This window comes from Macrotis lagotis, chromosome X, assembly GCF_037893015.1.
Source record: "Macrotis lagotis isolate mMagLag1 chromosome X, bilby.v1.9.chrom.fasta, whole genome shotgun sequence".
Taxonomy (NCBI): domain Eukaryota; kingdom Metazoa; phylum Chordata; class Mammalia; order Peramelemorphia; family Peramelidae; genus Macrotis; species Macrotis lagotis.
The window spans coordinates 32,247,208-32,265,074 of record NC_133666.1 but is presented as its reverse complement, the minus strand read 5'-3'; the positions used below and the strand labels follow the sequence as shown (position 1 = coordinate 32,265,074).

The following is a 17,867-nucleotide window of genomic DNA, read 5'->3' as shown; positions in this document are numbered from 1 at the left end:
CCCGTTTCTATTAACGCACCAGGGAAAAGATGGGTTTTTGCCGGGGTTTGCTTTGGAGGCTGGGGGGGGGGGGGGGTTGGTTTTTTTTCCACCCTGCAAGATAAGGGAATGTGATCGCGGCTAGCGTCAGTTACGTGTGAAATTCACATTTCCATAGAGAACTAGCATCTGGACGATGCCGGTCTTCAAAAGGCGAAGGTTAACTATTTGCCTCTTTTCTGATTAACTCTTTCCTTATCTGCCTCCCTTAACAGCTGAAATTCAATTAGAGATGTCTACGAGCTCGAGACTATTCCTTTAGGGATTATTTTTTCTGGTCCCTGATGGGGTTCCCACCCTTTTTCTTCTATTTGCCCTCTTTGCGCCCCCCCCCCCCCCGCTACAGGGTCCCGCCCTCCAGGCGGGGGCACGGCCAGGGTCCCCCGGGATACCTACCCCCCCCCCCGGCTAATTGCCCCCAAGGGGAAGAACATCTGTTTCCCAGCTGGCAGGGGCGACTTCTTCATTTTTACCAGTTTCCCCCTGCGTTGGGCAGTCTGTACCCTCCCTGCATTCTCCAGTTGGTGCTGTTATAATGAGAAACCAAGAAATCGATGTGAGCCAGTGTTACAGTTAGAGCTGGTCTCCATGGTAAACTGCAGTACTGTACCAGGAGAGAAAAAGGCAAGTAAAAGCTGTTAGGGAAGGTAGAGCATATTGGGGGCGGCGCGGGGGGGGGGGGGGGCTGCTTTTTTCCTCATTCACTTCTATGGTTGTGACCACAGTGTCAATCGCATTCATTTCAGAGGCTTGTCTTGAGCATAGGGGTTTTTGCATCACCAAAGGGCCCTCTCAGGAAAAAAAAAAAAAAAGGAGGCAATCAGAGGAGGGAAAAGGCCATTTCTCATGGATGGCCAACTCTTCCCAGCCAGTTGTTTAGGCCCCTGAAATAAAATGCCCATTAAACTCTCCTTCAGATCGTAGATGAAAACTGGCATGGAAAAGGAGTCTTCTGGCATCTGATCCTCGGCGTCTGCAACCCACTTCACTAGACAGAAACCCAAGAGAAGTTCGGTGAGCTAAGGAAGAGTTTGGGCACCATGTCTCTGTCCCGGGAGCTCACCAATTCCACTCATCTCCCAGGAGATCCAAACAACAGCAGTTATGACAGCAGTGGCGGCAGTGGAGGGAACGGCAGCCTTGACTGCGACAACGGCAATGGCAACGGCAATGGCAATGGTGATGGCAGCGAAGCGCCCTCCATGATCAGCCTTTTCCACTGCATCGTCCGGATCTCTCTCCTCTCTTCTCTCATCTGCGTCTCCCTCCTGGGGAACCTGCTGCTGCTGCTGGTGTTCCGTCGGAAGCCCCAGCTCTTGCAGGTGGCCAATCGCTTCATCCTCAACCTCCTCGTGGCAGATCTGTTCCAGACGGCCGTGGTGATGCCCTGGGTGGTGGCTGGCTCCCTTCCCTCCTTCTGGCCCCTGAGTCAAAACCTGTGTACGACCATGGTCACCCTGATGCATCTCTTTGCCTACACCTCCATCAACACCATCATCGTGGTGTCCATCGACCGGTACCTGTCCATCATCTACCCCCTGTCTTATCCCAACAAGATGACGACCAGCTGGGGAGGCATGTTCATCTTGGGCACTTGGATCGTCAGTCTGATTCAGAGCGCCCCACCTGCCATGGGTTGGGGGGAGATCGACTTTGACAAAGACAGCTCCCTGTGCGTCGTGGTCTGGAGCTCCAGCGCCTCTTACACCGTCATGAATATTCTGCTGTCCTTCCTGTGTCCGGTGGCTATCCTAGTGGGGTGCTATGGGATGGTGTTCCAGGCAGCTCGAAGGCAGAACGCTATCGTGCATCCTGTGAGGCCCCGAAGCCTGGAGGAACCAATTGAGGAGAACCCCGTGGCTGGAGACTTGGCCAGTGAGGAAGAGGAGGAGGATGGGGATGGCATCCTGACGATTCCTCGCTCTTTCCAGGCCAATCCCCGGCGATGCTCTGCCAAGCCCAAGCCTTACTACTGCAAGGCTGCCCGAGTGATCTTTGTCATCATCGCCTCCTTTATCCTGTGCATCGGACCCTATTGTCTGCTGGCCGCCGTCTCTGCTGGGGTGGGAGCAGCCCCCCCTTGGATCAACTCCTGTATCTTCCTGCTCTTCTTCCTGCAGTGCTGCCTCCACCCTTACACCTATGGGTACATGCACAAGAGCATCAAGAAGGAGCTCACCTTGGCCTTGCTTGGACTCTTCTGCAAGAAGCCACCCCGGGGCCACAACTCCAGCACCGACAACAACTTTGCCATGACCATGACGATGACCGAGAGCAGGGCTTTCCCTTCCCACTTCTCTTTGACCTCGGCCTGGAAATCCTAGATTGCCAGCGATCACAAGAGAAGTGCCCTGGTCCATCTCGTCACAGGCAAAGACATTTATCTCTGTAAAATAAATTAGTTGAGTAAGAGTGGAGGAGACCAGGAGGGGGGGACTTGATGCTATGAGCGAAGAACTCTTAGACTCTAAGCAGGACTTTTTCCCCCTCCACCTCCTCCAAATTTCATCCCCACCCCCAAGATATTTAAACTCCAAAATATTAGAGATAGCTCACCATAGCCTGACTTTCCATCTCAGAACTGTGCTCAGTCTTTTTACCTGCTCCTAGAGTTACTCTTGTGTCTGCCTGGGTTCCCTTAGAGGAACTTGAGAGAGAAACTGAAGACTTTGAGCAGCCAGGGCCACAGTGGGCAAGTAAATGCTACCTGCCAGATGAACGAACGAGAGGTAAAATGACTCATCAGTCCAGGTGAACTTTTCTTTCCAGGGCTTTTGAAATCAGCCAAATGGGCCAAGCTTGGAAGAAGGCAACTGAGTCACAACCCAAAGACTCAGATGGAGACAGGATCCCGGAAAGGCTTTAATGAAATTCTGGCAGCATCAGAAAGAGTGGACAAAGATCCCAGGACATATATAAAATGGGAAGCTTGTCCACTGAAAATGGGGGAAAAAGGAGGGAAGCACATCATCAGCTCTCATTTACCGTTGTCTTGTTTTTGTGACGTGCCCTAAAAATAGGAAATTTGGAGATTTCCCCATGGGGTTTTATTGAAAATTATCTCCTATTTCCCATTCTAATGAAGTTGAAAAGGGAAAGACCCCCAGTATTTCTCCTTTTCTTCTTCATTAGTGGACTTATAGGCACGAATTGTAAAATAAGCCTAAATTAAATTTTCTCTGCCAGTCCCTTCTGTTTCAGAAAACAGGCACTTCTCCTTGATGTGAGCTGGACAGGACAAAAGTCCTGCATTGTTGGCACTGCCCACAAGAGCGATGAGACTCTCATTAGAAAATGTGATTTGGTGACTGAGTCGTCACACATATGAACGGAGAGAGGTAAAGTAGTGGGCAGGCCTGGAAAACCAACCAGAAGGTGCTGAAGGGGACAAAGGGGACAAAGGGGACACCAAGGCCTCTTTCATTCATCCCCAGCTGTTTTTTTCCTCCCTGCAGAGCTCCTAATAGTCTCCAAGCTCCCAGCAGGTAAGGGAGAGAGGAGAGTGTCTGAAATGACATCGGAGGGGAAAATATGACATTCCCTGGTGAGTAACTGATGTTATAGCACCACATAGGTGGCACGCTTAGCAAATTTGCAGCTGGCACCAAACTCTAAGAACCAACATGTCATATAGCAAAGTCAGGAAAAGATCCTGACAGACTAAAAGATGGGTATGAATCCAATCTATGATTATAGATATATGGCAAATATTATACCTGGATCAAAAAAAATCACCTATAAATCCAAGAGGGACAGGAAGGAAAGGGAAGGAAGGAGAGAGAGGCTAACAACTCTTCAGGAAAAAGATTTTAGTGGACACTAAGATCAACATGAGTCAACAGTGGGATATGGTCATTCAAACTTCAGGACTGGAGAGGTAATCCCTGCCCTAGTCAAACCACACCTGGAGCAGTTAAGGAAAAGGGGAGGGGACATTGATAAGCCAGAGGGCAGCCAGAGGAAATGAATTGACTTCAAGATGATGTGGTATCAAGACTTCTTGAAGAAAATAGAAATGTATAGGAAAGGCTGTCCCCTGGCAGGGGGATTATTAGCCCAAGAGGTCACAACTGGGAACAAATGGGTGCTATTTGCTACCCTACCATGTTCTGCTCCCAGGTCAATCTGGAATTTAAACTTTTCTAGTCAAGTGAGACCTGGACATTTCTATTGAAAAAGGAGAGGGCTTTGGGGAAAACCCTAACAAAAATCTTTATCTTCCCTTGGGTTGATATAGGAAAAGATGTGGGGAGGAAATCCCTTTTGGCTATCTGTGCAGCATTGTCCTATTCCCCTTACAGAGGCCAGATTTCCCAAGTGGCCCCCAAATGCTCAGCCAAACCAACGCCAAACCAAACCAAATTGGGGGGGGGAGTGGGGACACTGACAAATCACAACAATTTGGCTGAAAGATTATGGTCAATTCCGTTGCCACAAAATAGACATGGCAATATCACCAACCTTGAGCCCCATCCTTATGAGATTCTCATATCTCATTAGAACTCATACTTTATTGATATTAGAGCTCCACTGGCTATGTTCTCAATCATTTTCCTAGCTCTGTTTCTATTCCTCCTCACTGATTCTGACAGGAGCTCCTCTAGGGAAAGAGGTAAACAGCTCTGGCTGTGACCAGCTGGAGGGGCGCTCTGTTACGGTCAGCATCTGGAAGGAAAGAATGAACCTGAGGATGTGGGATAGATCTGTCCAGGAAAGCTAGGATCAGGATCTGTGATCATGCAGATAGGGGCAGAAGGGAGACTGAAGTTTACTCTTGGATTTTTTAAGCTAAAAGAAATTAGGAACACGCACCAGTTCCTCATCTTGTGACCATCCAGGTCTTTTATTTGCCTGTCCCCAAAAGATACCTGAGGGAATAGATGTTCCCAATGACCTATCTTTTGGTCAGAGGAGAAAGAGACTGGATTTGGGCTCAAATCTCAGCTTCTCCTCTTTGGAGCGGTGTGACCTTGGGCAAGTCACTCAAGTTTTCTGAAGCCCCAGTTTCCTCATCTGTAAAATGGGGGGGTTGGACTGGATAACCTGGGAGATCCCTTCCAACCCAAGATAGAGATTCTGTGATTCAAAGCTGTTTATGGTGTTTGAGGCTATTCTAGATTGACTGTACTTGGCTAGAGACGATTCATTTAAGTAGATTGTATTTTAATGATGTTCTTAAGGTATTTATTGAAATTGAACCACTTGTTATTTAAAAAATTCAAATGCTAAAAATCATTTCAGAAAAATGTTTTGCCTGCCCCCCTTCTACTCCTCTCTCATCTGCTTCTTTGTCTCCCATCTTCCTCTCCACCTCCTCTCTCCATTGTCTCTTTCCTCCTTTTCTTCTCTTTCCCTTTCCTTTCTCTTCCACTTCTCTTTCCCCTGTCTCTTCTCTCTCCCGCTTCATCTCTCCTCCGAGTCCTCTCTCTCCTTCCTCTCTCCCCTTTCTCTCCCACTCCTGTTTCTTTTTCTCCTCTTCCTCTCTCTCACCCTTTTTATCTCTCCCCTGTCTCTTTCTTGCCCTTCTCTCAATATAAATCAGAGACACTTCCTGCCTTCAGGAATGACCCTCTCTAGCTATTTAGTCACACTACCAATCTAGTTTTTCCATACCACCTTCAATTCAAAATCAAATTCTCAATCTTTCCATCCTTTCGGGTCCATTTAACAATGCACCTGACATTCTCAAATGTTGAAATTCAATGATTTCATTTCCACATTCCTTTCCCCCCCTATATTCAGTTTTCATTCTTTTGTTAAATAACATTTTTAATTACAGAAAAGATTATACACCACAGATATTTTGGTTGAAGCAAAGACCTTTTTCGAGTGAGAAGCTAAGAAAAAGGACCTTTGATCTGATAAGATCAGCTTTGCTGCCATTTTTTTATTACAGAACAATTATGTGCTAGATCCAATAAAATCAGTAACAACATTAGGAAACTTTTCTGCACACAATATTCTGTCATTTGAAAATAGGTGAGCACAAAAAAGTTAGTTAGTTAGTTAGCCTCCCAGGCTCTCCCGGGGGCAGCTAGTATAATGGAAGAGTACTGAATCTGGAGGTCTGGGGTCCCAGATTAAAAACAGGCTCTGCCAATTTACTAGCTGTGTGACCTTGGGCAAGTCACTATACCTCGGTGAGCCTCAGTTTCCTCATCTGTAAAATGAGGGGGTTGGACAAGATGGCTTCTAATATCTCCTCCAACTCTCAACCCATGATGCTGTGTCTTTTAATTTTATGTCATCGGAAGACTGCTTGAAGGATATTTACCTTGGAGAAGTTAAGAATTGGGTGAAGGAGGGGTGTTCCTCATAAGATGACTGTCGTAAGAAGGAGGGATTCGATGCATTCCACTTGGCCCTAGGGGAACTAGAAACATTGGATGTAACTGGAATGAGGCAGATTTCAGTTTGATGTAAGGAAGCCGCCCCCAAGTAGAACAGGTTACTTCGGGAGGTAGTAAGTTCCCCTTTCCTAGAGGGCTTCAAGCCAAGGCTAACAAGTCCCTGACTGAGGGGATCCTTGTGCCAAAATATGTGAGAACTAGTGGTCTCTGAGGCCCCTTCCATCCTCCAGATCCTCTAAGACTGTCTGATGGCTGTTTTTTCAGGCTTTTGTGAGGCTACGTAATGACTTTCTTTTATTTTTATAACAGCTTTTGTGAGTCTATCCAATGCCTTTCTTTTTTGTTTAAGGCTTTTGTGATTCTATATAATAACTTTTTTTAAGGCTTCACATTTTGGCCTCTTTGGACATTTAAACATTTCATTAATTCAAATATAGGAAGTAGAATAGATGTTAAAACTGTTTTATTTAGTATTATATGTTTAATATAAAATAATAGAGCATCTAGTTTGCCTGGCATAAGAGCCGCTTCGACGCACAAGCTATTTGAAAATTCGTAGAAAAACAGTTGGGTCCCTGCTCCCAGTGATGCGGGGCCTCTGTTGGGGCTCTTACAGCCCCCAAGTTTTCCTTTCTCCCCTATCCCTGTAGTAGCAGTGGCTGGTGCTTTTTGCCTCTTCAGTCATCCTCACTGGCGACTTGCCTTCCAAGACTTCACCTGCCTGCCAAAACCGGTCACCCCCTCCCTTTCCCTGAACCCAGGACCAGCTGAAGATTCACAGACATTGCAGGTGAACCCCAAGGGTGAGACGCTTCCCCAAGGAATCCAGCAGCTGACAGTTAGATCTGCAAGTACCTGAAAGCCCGTGACCTTTCCAGTAAGTGAGGAGGGAGACAGGAGGAAGGGGGGGGGATATGAAGGCAATTAAGTGACTGCAGACTGGGAGGTGGAATAGCTGGATGGATAGGTACAACGTACCAAGGCCAAAGAGCAGCCAGAGTTGGGAAGGTAAAGAACTCAACCTTTGTATCTGGGTAACCAGAAAAAGGCAATTTGGCATACACCTGTGGCCTTCTGGGGGAGGGCGTGCATGGCTTGGAAGGAATTTGAGAGAGTGAATTATGGTTATTTCTATCAAATTCTGAGAATAATAATAATAATAATCAATCCTATATGGCATCTCGGGCCTTACAAAGCATTGTCTTCGCCACAAGACCCCTAATATAAGTATTATCTCCATTTTAGAGATTGGGAAAACTAAGACTCAGAGAGAGGAAGGATAGTGATATGTGAAATGGCCTTGGTCAACCTGAAATAATATTTCATTTCAGATGTGTGCAACACATTCATGTGGCACTGAAAGCAATATTTTGCTGAATTCTCTGTGGCCAATCTGGGAGAGGTTGGGAGAGATGCAAAAATTCACCTCTCTTTGGGTCCTATTCAAATCCCACTATGGTGGGCATTAGATGTTCTAAATCTTCCCATCTCCCCAAGCCAAAATTAAATCAGATGCCTTTTTTGACCAAAGATTGACTTAGAAGGGTAGAAACTAAACTCTGCCCCCTAATTCATCCCAAAATGTTGTCTATACAATTATAAAAGTCATCTCTAGCTGAACAAGAGATTTTTAAAAAAAACTGAACTAACTTTTTTTCCAGTGCTGGATTTGGAATCAAAGGCTCTGGTTTTCCAATTTCAACTCTATGAAGGTCATCTCTGTGACCTTGAGTAAATCATTTCTTTTCTGTGCTCAGTTTCCCCATCTGTGAGATAAGGTGATTGAGCAAGATGATAGTGAAATTCTTTCCAACCCTTTGATTTGATAATCCAGAAATTCATCTAGATTGCCCCAAATCTCTTGAAAATGTTTAAATTGCCCCCACCATTTAGAGCAGAAACATTGTGGTAGCTAGTGTGATAAAAAGTAAAATTCTCAGTGATTCTTAAGATGAAGCAAAGATGGCGCTAATACTACTATAGTTAAAGCTCAGTAACCTACCCCCCCCATGCACATTTTGAGATGAAAAATATCAAGAAATATTTCCCTCATACTTAGGTTGTTGGGTGTTTTTCCTGCTTTGAAATAGCAGCCTTGCTGCCAAGAGGGAATACTCCAGCAAAATGTGTTTTCTTCCTTATTTGAGCAAAGACTTGAAGCAGACTTTTTGCTGCTTACCACTTGCTGAGATGGGGGAAGGGAAGCTAATCACTGGCTCACACAGCCCCTTCTCCTTCCTTGGGTTCCCAACTTGAGCCTGTGACTGGATGGTGGGTAGGTGAGGGCTTGGAACTTGAGGTGCCCACCTGTTTGGTTCTGTTGGGTCCATCAAAATCATTGACTTTCCAAATTGGTAGAGACAACCCTGCCCCCCCCAACCACTTTTTAGAATCCCAGTGTCAAGGGGAGACTATACCCCAGAAAATATGGTAGCTTCCAAAGTCACTAAAGGTTTGCTTGGTCCATTGATTACTGAACATCTAGAAGGTGGAAGTCAACAGGATGGCTTATAATTTGGGCTTTACATGAGAGGCAGCATGCTACAGGAGAATGGCAAAGACTTGGAGGCAAGAAGACTTGGGTTCAAATCCCGCCTCCCGATATCACGTATATCACCTGCTAGCTATATATCTTGAAGCATGTCAACTGCTTTGCCTTTGAGCCTGTTTCTTACATAGACTAGGGCTCCCACCTGTAGCATCTCCTTCCTAGGGGTGTTTGTGAGGCCCAAACTAGCTAATGTATATAATGCGCTTTGCAAACCTTAACTCTATATAAATGTGAATTGCTATTATTACTATTACTATTACAATTATTAATGTTATTATTATAAGTGTTCTTTGACAATGACGGTGCTAAATATTAGAATTTGTGTCCGTGTAGCTAGTTGCTTACTTATATGGACAGCGAACACATCTTGGTAGGAGAGCTCCTGGAAGAGGGGAGGGTTCAATCATTTCTCAATTTCTGGAGTAGAACAGCTCAGTTGCTTTTTTCAAATAAGTTTAGAACAGAGTCAAGGGGTTCAAGCATGACTAAAGGGTCAGTGTCATTTGAAGGCTATCTCCAGGGTTTATTTTTAAGCTACTGGCCAACTATGGAGGTGAACCCCATTCTAAGACAACTGGTTATCAACATGAGCTAATAGTGTCGATTGAAGGCCTAGCCGGCATTGTCCACATACAATGGGCACTTGTCACCCACCACCTCCCTCCCATTGACAGCACAACAAAATGGACAGCCAAGTATAACTTGCCCTTCTGGGAGGGGCCTCTTGGGGGCACCTGAACAGGAGACCACTTGGCACTGCCTAGGCCCAGTCAACATCTGTCCATCTAGCATTTGACCAACACAGATGTGTTCAAAATAAAGCTTGTCCAGTCAAGCCTAGCTTTCGGAATCCTGGAATCAATTGGGCGTGACAAATCTTAACAACGAATTCCACAGGAATACACTTTCTTAAATTTGTCTTTTTTCCACTGGTAATTCTTGAAAAACCATGCCCTCCACACCCTCTCCCCAGTCCACCACACTCTTACTTATGTCACTGAAACAATGACATGGTCCAATTGGCATGAATTGGGTCATGGTGTGTCAACTGAGTTCTGGTAAGGACTCCAACCAGATCTTTGAAATTTGTTACCTTCTATGAACATTTCTCCCACCTGTAATAGAAGGGGGTAGGTCTATGAGACCTAAAGTGCTCCCCTGTCCCCCCTAAAACTACCCAAGTCCTTTGACTCTGCCCATCTTCTAGCACACAAGCCCTCCAGCCTGCATTGTACCAATGGTGTGCACCTCAATTTCCCTAGACTATTCAAAGGCAGACACACAGACACAGATACAGACATAGACAACACACAGACACACACACACAGACACAGACACACACACACACACACAGAGGCATAATGCAAGGTGAATGGGGAGGTCCTACCATTAATTGAGGGTGGGCATGGCTGGCCTCTAGATCACTTGCATCACACAAGAAAAAAAAAGAGAATTCGATGATTTTTGCTACTGCTAGGTTTAAAAGAAAAAATATGACTTCTATCTCCATTGAGTCCTCCTCAATTTAAAAACCTGGATTTAGAACCAAATTCCATATGAGGCTCTCTGAGCCAGAAAATAACAGACGTTTATGCTCTTTACTATATGGATTTTTCATTTCCTTTTTTTGGTAATTTTTAAAGATGTTAAAATTTGTTTCTAATAGAAGTGCCTTTACACAAAATTCGGTCCAACTCTGGGGACAAAGCTCCCAAAGGCACAGTATATCTTAACGGCACAAATTGGGCATTCCTTCCTTCCTTCCTTCCACCAAAAGAAATCCCCCCACACCCAAATCACCTCCTTACATAAGAGCAACTCACATTTCTTGAGCACTAGGCTAGCCATGGGACAAGACATGAACTAAGGCCAAGTCCAGAGTGCTTTTCATTACACCATGCTGCCCACTTTGCCGTTTTTGCCTAGCTAAGTTGGCCCAGTAGGCAGGGGTACTCTGTCAAAGAGCAGTAGGCTTGTTTTAATTGAATCATTTATAAAAGGTTTTCAGCACACTTTTCTTGGACAGAGAATGGAATCCTGCTTGAAGAATGTATTTAAAGTAGCTTAAGTAATGCTTATGTCTTTAAATATACTATTATACTATCTTTGCTGTTTTCTTCTGTAAATTCAATAAAGTCTAATTTCAAATCTGAATTGGAAGTGGCTGAGACTTTGATTTTGACCGTATTTGAAAAACAGATGAACAACATACACCACACTTACATAATGGGAATGCCTTATCAGCATTGCTTTAGAGGAGAAAGTAAAGGAAAATTCTTCAAATAAAGATGCTCCCTTGTAATTCAATTAGGAGAGCAATTCCCAAAATAAAGCCCTCCCTCCCTCACAGTTAGAATAAACACCTTGACTTAATGAGTCTAGTGAGAATCCGGCTGATGCCCAACATTATGGACCATATCAGCTCCACCCAATCCACCCCAGCCCCAGCATCCTTCTCCCCATTCACATCTTCTGAGGGAAGAGAAAGGGATGGCCTATAGGTCAAAAGTGGGAAAATCAGATGGGAATGAGTATACCAAGAGAGGGTTTCTGCTAAAGTAGATAGCCAGTGGGGCCCTAATCCCCATGAGGGCAGGAGTCATTTCAGAACACAAGGATGAGGTAGTGAGAGCCTCAGTTTAGTTTTCTGCTATGTAAAATGGGATGTCCAATTAGATTGGTGGCTCCAAGTTTGATAGATACTTAAAAAGTCAAAAGGGATGTTAGGCATTATATAGGCTAACCTAAAACATGAAATTCCTGCCACATTCCTGAGAAGAGCTATTCATCCTCCAAATAAAGGCCTCTGGTCAAGGGGAACTCACTACACCCTGAGAAATGAGCCATTCTGTTTCCTTAAACATTTAGGATTCTGCCTTTAGAGGGAGATGTGTTTGTGTGTGTGTGTGTCTACATACCTATATGAATTCCTCCCAAGTCTCAAAATAAATCAAGCAGCATGAAATGTAAGCTAGTCCACTCACTCCTAGTTACTTATACAGGTTAAATCTGAAGCTTCGGCAAATCCACCAGTGACCAGTAATCAAATATAAACAGAGGCCAGATCCTGAAGCAAGAAGTATGCAGTTTAATTGAATGATAGAGACAGCAGTGCTTGCTATTTCATCAGTTCTAACATCTTGCTAAACTCAAATGAAATCACCAAACTACAAAGGGCTGAAAAAAGGCATGGTCAATTTGTGAGTTAGAAAAATTCCCATTTGATGGAGTAGCCACTTGTGCAGAACAAAGGGGGTGAGGGGACAAGAAGAAGAGGGAGAAACCAGTGAGACTAGACTACCAGAGGCCTCATGTTCGTTTCGAAAGAAACTTTCAGCCACTTTTACTGTCTTAAATTAAACCCCCTTCAATGGAAAATTGTTTTAAGAAATTAAGTATAAACCTTCCTCCCCAAAGGCATTTTCCCCCTATAAGAATGGTGTTTAATGCCACATAAACTATTCAACTCTGAGGTTGCAACAGATTTCTTTACTCAACAGTTAACATTTCTTTAAGAACTTGATGGCAAGAAGGAGTGGAAAGACCTCTCAGCAACTTTTCAATCGATTTTCAGGACACTATAAATCTTGCTAACAAACCAGAAGCAAGCAAAAAATCCAATGGTCCCTGAAATGAGATGAAAAATATCTTGGTTAGTAGCAATTCTTACAAATCATGGCTGTTTTCTTGAAAATCTTAAAGCATGGCAATTTCTAAAGGGGCTACTGATGCCCAAAACAGCTCATGACTTATGCACTGGAGAATAATTTCAGGAAATCCCATAAGTGGTAGAGTAGATAGAATTCTGGGCTGGGGAATCAGGAAGAAGAGTTCAAAACCAGTCTCTGATATTTATTTGCTCTGTGACCTTGGGTAGGTTACTCCACCTGTTTCATCATCAATAAAATGGGATTAATAATAGCACATCCCTCCCACACAGACTAAGCTCGATCTATATAAATGCAAATCTTAGAGGCTAGACAAATGATGGCCATTATTATTATTATTATTATCATTGTTGTTGTTCTGTAAGGTAGCAAAATCCTGGACCATCAACTCAAGAGCCCAATAATGGAGCTTTTCTGAAGTGCTCCTGCTCCATCCCTCCAACCCCTCTACTATAACACAGGATCTTGGGAGTTGCCCAGTTCTCAAGAACTAGGCTTAAATGACTTGCCCAGGGCCTCCCAGTTAGCACATGGCAGAAGTGGGATTTCACTTCACTAAAGTTTAGCTGCCTCTTAGCAAAAAAAAAAATCTTTTATTGAAGAAGTCAAAATGATCCTTTTTTTGCATCTCCCCTTTAACCCAGTTAACAAGTTCTCGGTTTCACATGGACACTAGTCTCATTAATTGAGGAATTGGGAAGGGGTACTGTCTGGAGAATCCCAATGGATTCAAATGGATACAAATGGCCATATCCTGATCACAAACCTTTGTATGGATTGACAGAATAGACTGGAAAAAGCACTGCATTTGGATTCAGAAGACCCTAGTTCTAATCCTTCAGCAGCCACTGCTACATCTGGGTGACCTTCGTGAAAGCTTCCATGGGTCTCAGTTTACTTATCTATAAAATGGGAGGACTAGACTAGATGGCTTCTAAGGTCCCTTTCCAGCTCTTATCTAGTATCTTCCTTGGTTTCCTATGTCAGGAATTCCCTTCCCTTCCTCTCTTCTACCCTTTGAAACCCTACCCATTTTTTAAGGACCAGCTCAATTGGTCCTACCCACAGCCATCCTTGATTGCTCCCATATAGCTATCATTTCCTCATATAAGCTCAAAATTCTTCATACTTCTTTGTTTCACTTAAATATAATCCCCATTAGAAACAAAGTGTGTACACACACACACACACACACACACACACACACACACACACACATTTTTTGATTGTTTTGATTTTTTGGAGGAGGCAATTGGGGTTGACTTGTCCAGGGTCACATAGATAATAAATTTCTGAGGCTGGATTTGAACTCAGGTCCTCCTGACTCCAGAATAGATTTATGCCCCATGACACCATAATTTCCTTGAGGTGAGAGCAGGTCCTGTCTTCTGTATGACTCGCCCCCACAAAGCTCTTCAGCTAGCAGGTGCTTCATCAAGATCTGTGAATGAAGGGCATAGCAGAAAGAAGAAAGGTGGTTCAGATCAAGGATCTGGACCCTTAATAACCTCTGGGGCAGAGAAGCCTTCCCACTCTACTCATGTTCTTCTGGTTACTATGGGAAAAGAAAAAACCTAAGTCAGGGTCTCTGCCCTCAAGAATGACTATGCCATCTGATTGAGGGAAAAAGATATGCTCACAAAATACTCATGTCAGGTACCCCAACAGCTCAAGAGGTTCAAGCAGGGAGTGTGGGCTCCCTCCCCTGCAGAAGCCTGGAAGGTTTCCAATAAAGACTGTTCCCACAAACAAAGCAGAGAGAGAGGGGAGGCACTGCTGATAGATGGAAGCAGAATGAGTTGAGGCAAAGCATGTCTGGAAGCTAAGTTCATTTTCATTTCAAATAACAATGTCCCTTCAATATTGCGATTTAAAAAGAGATCACAAGACAGAGGGGTGTGACACCAAACAAGCACATTTACATAGCTTCAGGATTATTAAGGCCATATATTAATATCATTTGAATAATAGGCAGCTCTGGAACTTATGGGATGGATCACCCATTATTTTAAAGAGGAGGAACACCAAGACCCAGAGAGTGTGTTAAATCAACTTGCTTGCTCTTTCTGTAATGGCAAAAAAATTAGAAATTGAGGGGATGCCCATCATTTGGGGAATGGCTAAACAAGTTCTAGTGTATGAATGTGATGGAGCACTAGTGTTATGTAAGAAATCATGAACATGGACTTTGGAGAAGCCTAGAAAGACTTAAATGAACTGTTGCTGAATGAAGTGAGCAGAACCAAGAGTACATCCTACATGTTAGCAAAAACACTGAGATGATCAACTATGATGTATACTGTGTTCACATTTTTAAAATTTCTTTTATATTTTTCCTTCCTTTTTCATGACTTTTTCTTTCCCTTTAGTTATAATTCCTCTTTCACAACATGACTAATATATATATATGTATGTATATGAATGTATATGTACAACTTCTATCAAACCAATCACTGCCAAGGGGAAGAGGGGAGGGAAGAGAAGGTAGTAGAAAAATGTGAAACTTATAAACCTGCAAATGAATGAATGTTGAAAAACTACCATTGCATGTAAATGGAAAAATAAAAATTTCAATTTAAAAAATAAAATAAAATAAAACTACTTGCTCAAGGTCACAATTCTGGCAGAGCTAAAATTTGGACTAAGGCCTTCTGGGTTCCATACCCATTGCTCTTCTGGATATGATGTGCCATTTCTATGCTGGGCACATGGTTTACAGGTAGATTAGTTTCGTTTTCCCAGTCCCAATTCACTCCTCAAATTCAACACACAATTTCACCAGAAGCACCAAATGTCATTCTGCAAAGAATAGTCAAATAGGCAGAAAGGCATTATGGAGCTGGGTCTTTTTGAGGGACTGTTATTGTGCATACCTAACAAATCAGGTGGGCACATACAAACATTGAATTTACTGCTCAACCAGAGAGAGCGAGTTGATCATTACGCCAAGCTTGTCAATTTACAATTGTTACATACAGACCTGCAGTATCTAAGGTAGCTCAAATTAAAGTAAATCCTTGGCAGTCTTTGAGCTTGCAAGCTACTGTTGGCTTCTGCAGTGTCCTCTGATGCCTTATGGCCATGAAATAGCACAATAGGACAAATTATTTTGACATCTTTCTTAAAATTCAAAGTTTCAATGAGTCACAAATAAAATCTTATGACCACCACAAATCATATCACATGCTAGTAAAGTATAGGCATTAGCCACAAATGTTTCATGGGAATCCCATTCAAAGCAGAATTCTCATCAAATTATATAGGTTAGGTTAGCACGGTGAAACAAAGGCATGTGTCTGACTTACTACAGGAGCTGAATCCATTGTTATAATTTCAACACCTAAAATACTAATAAAAAAAGATAAATTCTTAACTTTAAACATAAAGAATGACTGGATTTTATTTTTTATCTCCAAAGACAACTACAGTGTCATTATAGAAAAGGTTGAACCACTTAAAATTATGAAGATCATTTACAAAGGTTTAAGTTTCTATTTTTAAATCTACCACTTTTCACCTTCAAGGTGAAGGTGGCATACTGGCATGCTTTTTTTTGGTTCAAAATATAATTAATGCATTTCTAACTAATCTATAGGGTGTCCCCCCCTGGAATTGCTCTCATTTGCCCAGTTTGAAGTCAGCTTTTGAGTACAATTCCATTTGAACTTTCTAATAATTTAAAACTGAATCAAGCTGACTTTTCATTTTAAAATGACTGAGGAATGAAAAATCAATGACGATGCTAGGAGGGGGGTTTGTATAATAGCTGGGTTTTAGCTAAAGATTTTCAACTGCTTTGCTCCCCATGGTCACTATTTTTCTGAGTCAAAGAATAGCTATGAGGAGCCACCCCCGCCCTTCACTCTCCTTTGTATATCTTTTCAGTCTAAATGTATTCATTGAATTTGCTGGGTTTTTTTCCCCTTTTTAAAATATATTTATTTTATGAGAGAAGACTCTGGAGGGGGAGGCAGAAAGATACCGGAAAGAATTTTTAGTGACATTTTTAAAATGTCACAATAAAATTTATTTTAAAAACAAAATTTAAAGGAGAAAAAGGGAAAAAAATAGCAAATTTAAAAAAAAATTAATTCAAGTGTTATATTGACACTTTAAAGAGGCAAAACCCTAAATTGAGTTCTGTTCAGCTCCAAGCAGAAATATTTTCTTACACTCGGGTCTAGTACTAACTCTGCCATGAATACGCTGTGTGACTTTGAGCACGTCACCTTCCCCCTCTGAGCTTCTCTAGTCCTAAATTCTTCCTCTATGAAGTGAGAGAGATAAACCAGGAAGGAACCTTCCTTTCACCCAGTTCTCCTAATGTATTTCAAGGCTATCTAGAGGTTAGGACTTCTTAATCCTCTTTCCACCAATGCCTACCCTCCCCATTCCCAGTGCCCACTGCCCTTTTCTAACAGATCCTTGATAATCAACAAGTGCACTTGAGAATGACATGCGTGGGGAAATGCTGCTTTAGTACTTACCGCGGTCCTGACTCGAACTCGTGGGGGAAAGCCCAGAAACAGAATCAAATAGATAGAAAAGGTGAGTGTTTGATTAACTTTTTGACAGCAAACACTGGGGAAAGGAATTGTAATTTAATAAAATGTTATTGGGTGATCTAGATGGCAAGATGGTGGGGAAAAAAGTTGGACCTATGCTTCATAATACAAGAAATTCTAACTAGTTCAATGAGGGTTTTGAAAATATTTTTTTAAAAGTAAGCAGAAAACACACCAGTCTATTTATCTCAAATATAGACGGGAAATAAATCTTTATCAATTGTACATAAGGGAAAAAAATCCCTAATGGTGGTCTAAATAAATCTAAGACCATGTCCCTAAAATGGAAGACCTTTTAAAGGAAAAAAATGTCTAGATGTATAGATTCACTGAAAAATAATCATGCAGTTTAATAAATAAATATTCTATGATTTAAAAAAAATTCTTTTCTATTCAAATAAAATTTTGAGGGTTTGAGGATGTCTTCACGGAGTTTCTTTTGTTATCATTCCCCTTTACTACAATTTTCAGCAGCAACCAGATTTGGAGGAGCTAGGTTTAGAGGGTCTATTTTACCATACGAGGTCAGTGTGAGTCGACTGCAGCAGATTACTGTCCATGACTCATGTCCAAGAATTATACTGAGTGACACCAATATATCAAGGATGGCTTTGAAAAAGAGGAGATGGCAGGGGCCAGTCATATAGCAAGAACAAAGGATGTGAGAGCCAGCCCCCTAGTGCTGCAGATACTC

At 42.7% G+C, this 17,867-nt stretch overlaps 2 protein-coding genes across 2 annotated transcripts in view; one reads left to right on the top strand and one right to left on the bottom strand.

Moving 5' to 3' along the window:
* Positions 1 to 1,079: 1,079 nt before the first annotated feature.
* GPR101 (G protein-coupled receptor 101) lies at positions 1,080 to 2,363 on the top strand. The gene has a single exon (XM_074204590.1). It carries the CDS (start codon positions 1,080 to 1,082, stop codon positions 2,361 to 2,363), a length of 1,284 nt encoding a protein of 427 aa, XP_074060691.1.
* Positions 2,364 to 12,005: 9,642 nt separating this feature from the next.
* LOC141502789 (transmembrane 9 superfamily member 2-like) overlaps positions 12,006 to 17,867 on the bottom strand; it is an 83,652-nt gene continuing 77,790 nt past the window's right edge. Inside the window, exon 17 of the mRNA XM_074207725.1 lies at positions 12,006 to 12,567. Within this exon, the coding sequence (XP_074063826.1) occupies positions 12,500 to 12,567 (68 nt within the window). The 3' untranslated portion in view covers positions 12,006 to 12,499. The remainder of the gene's footprint in view (positions 12,568 to 17,867) is intronic.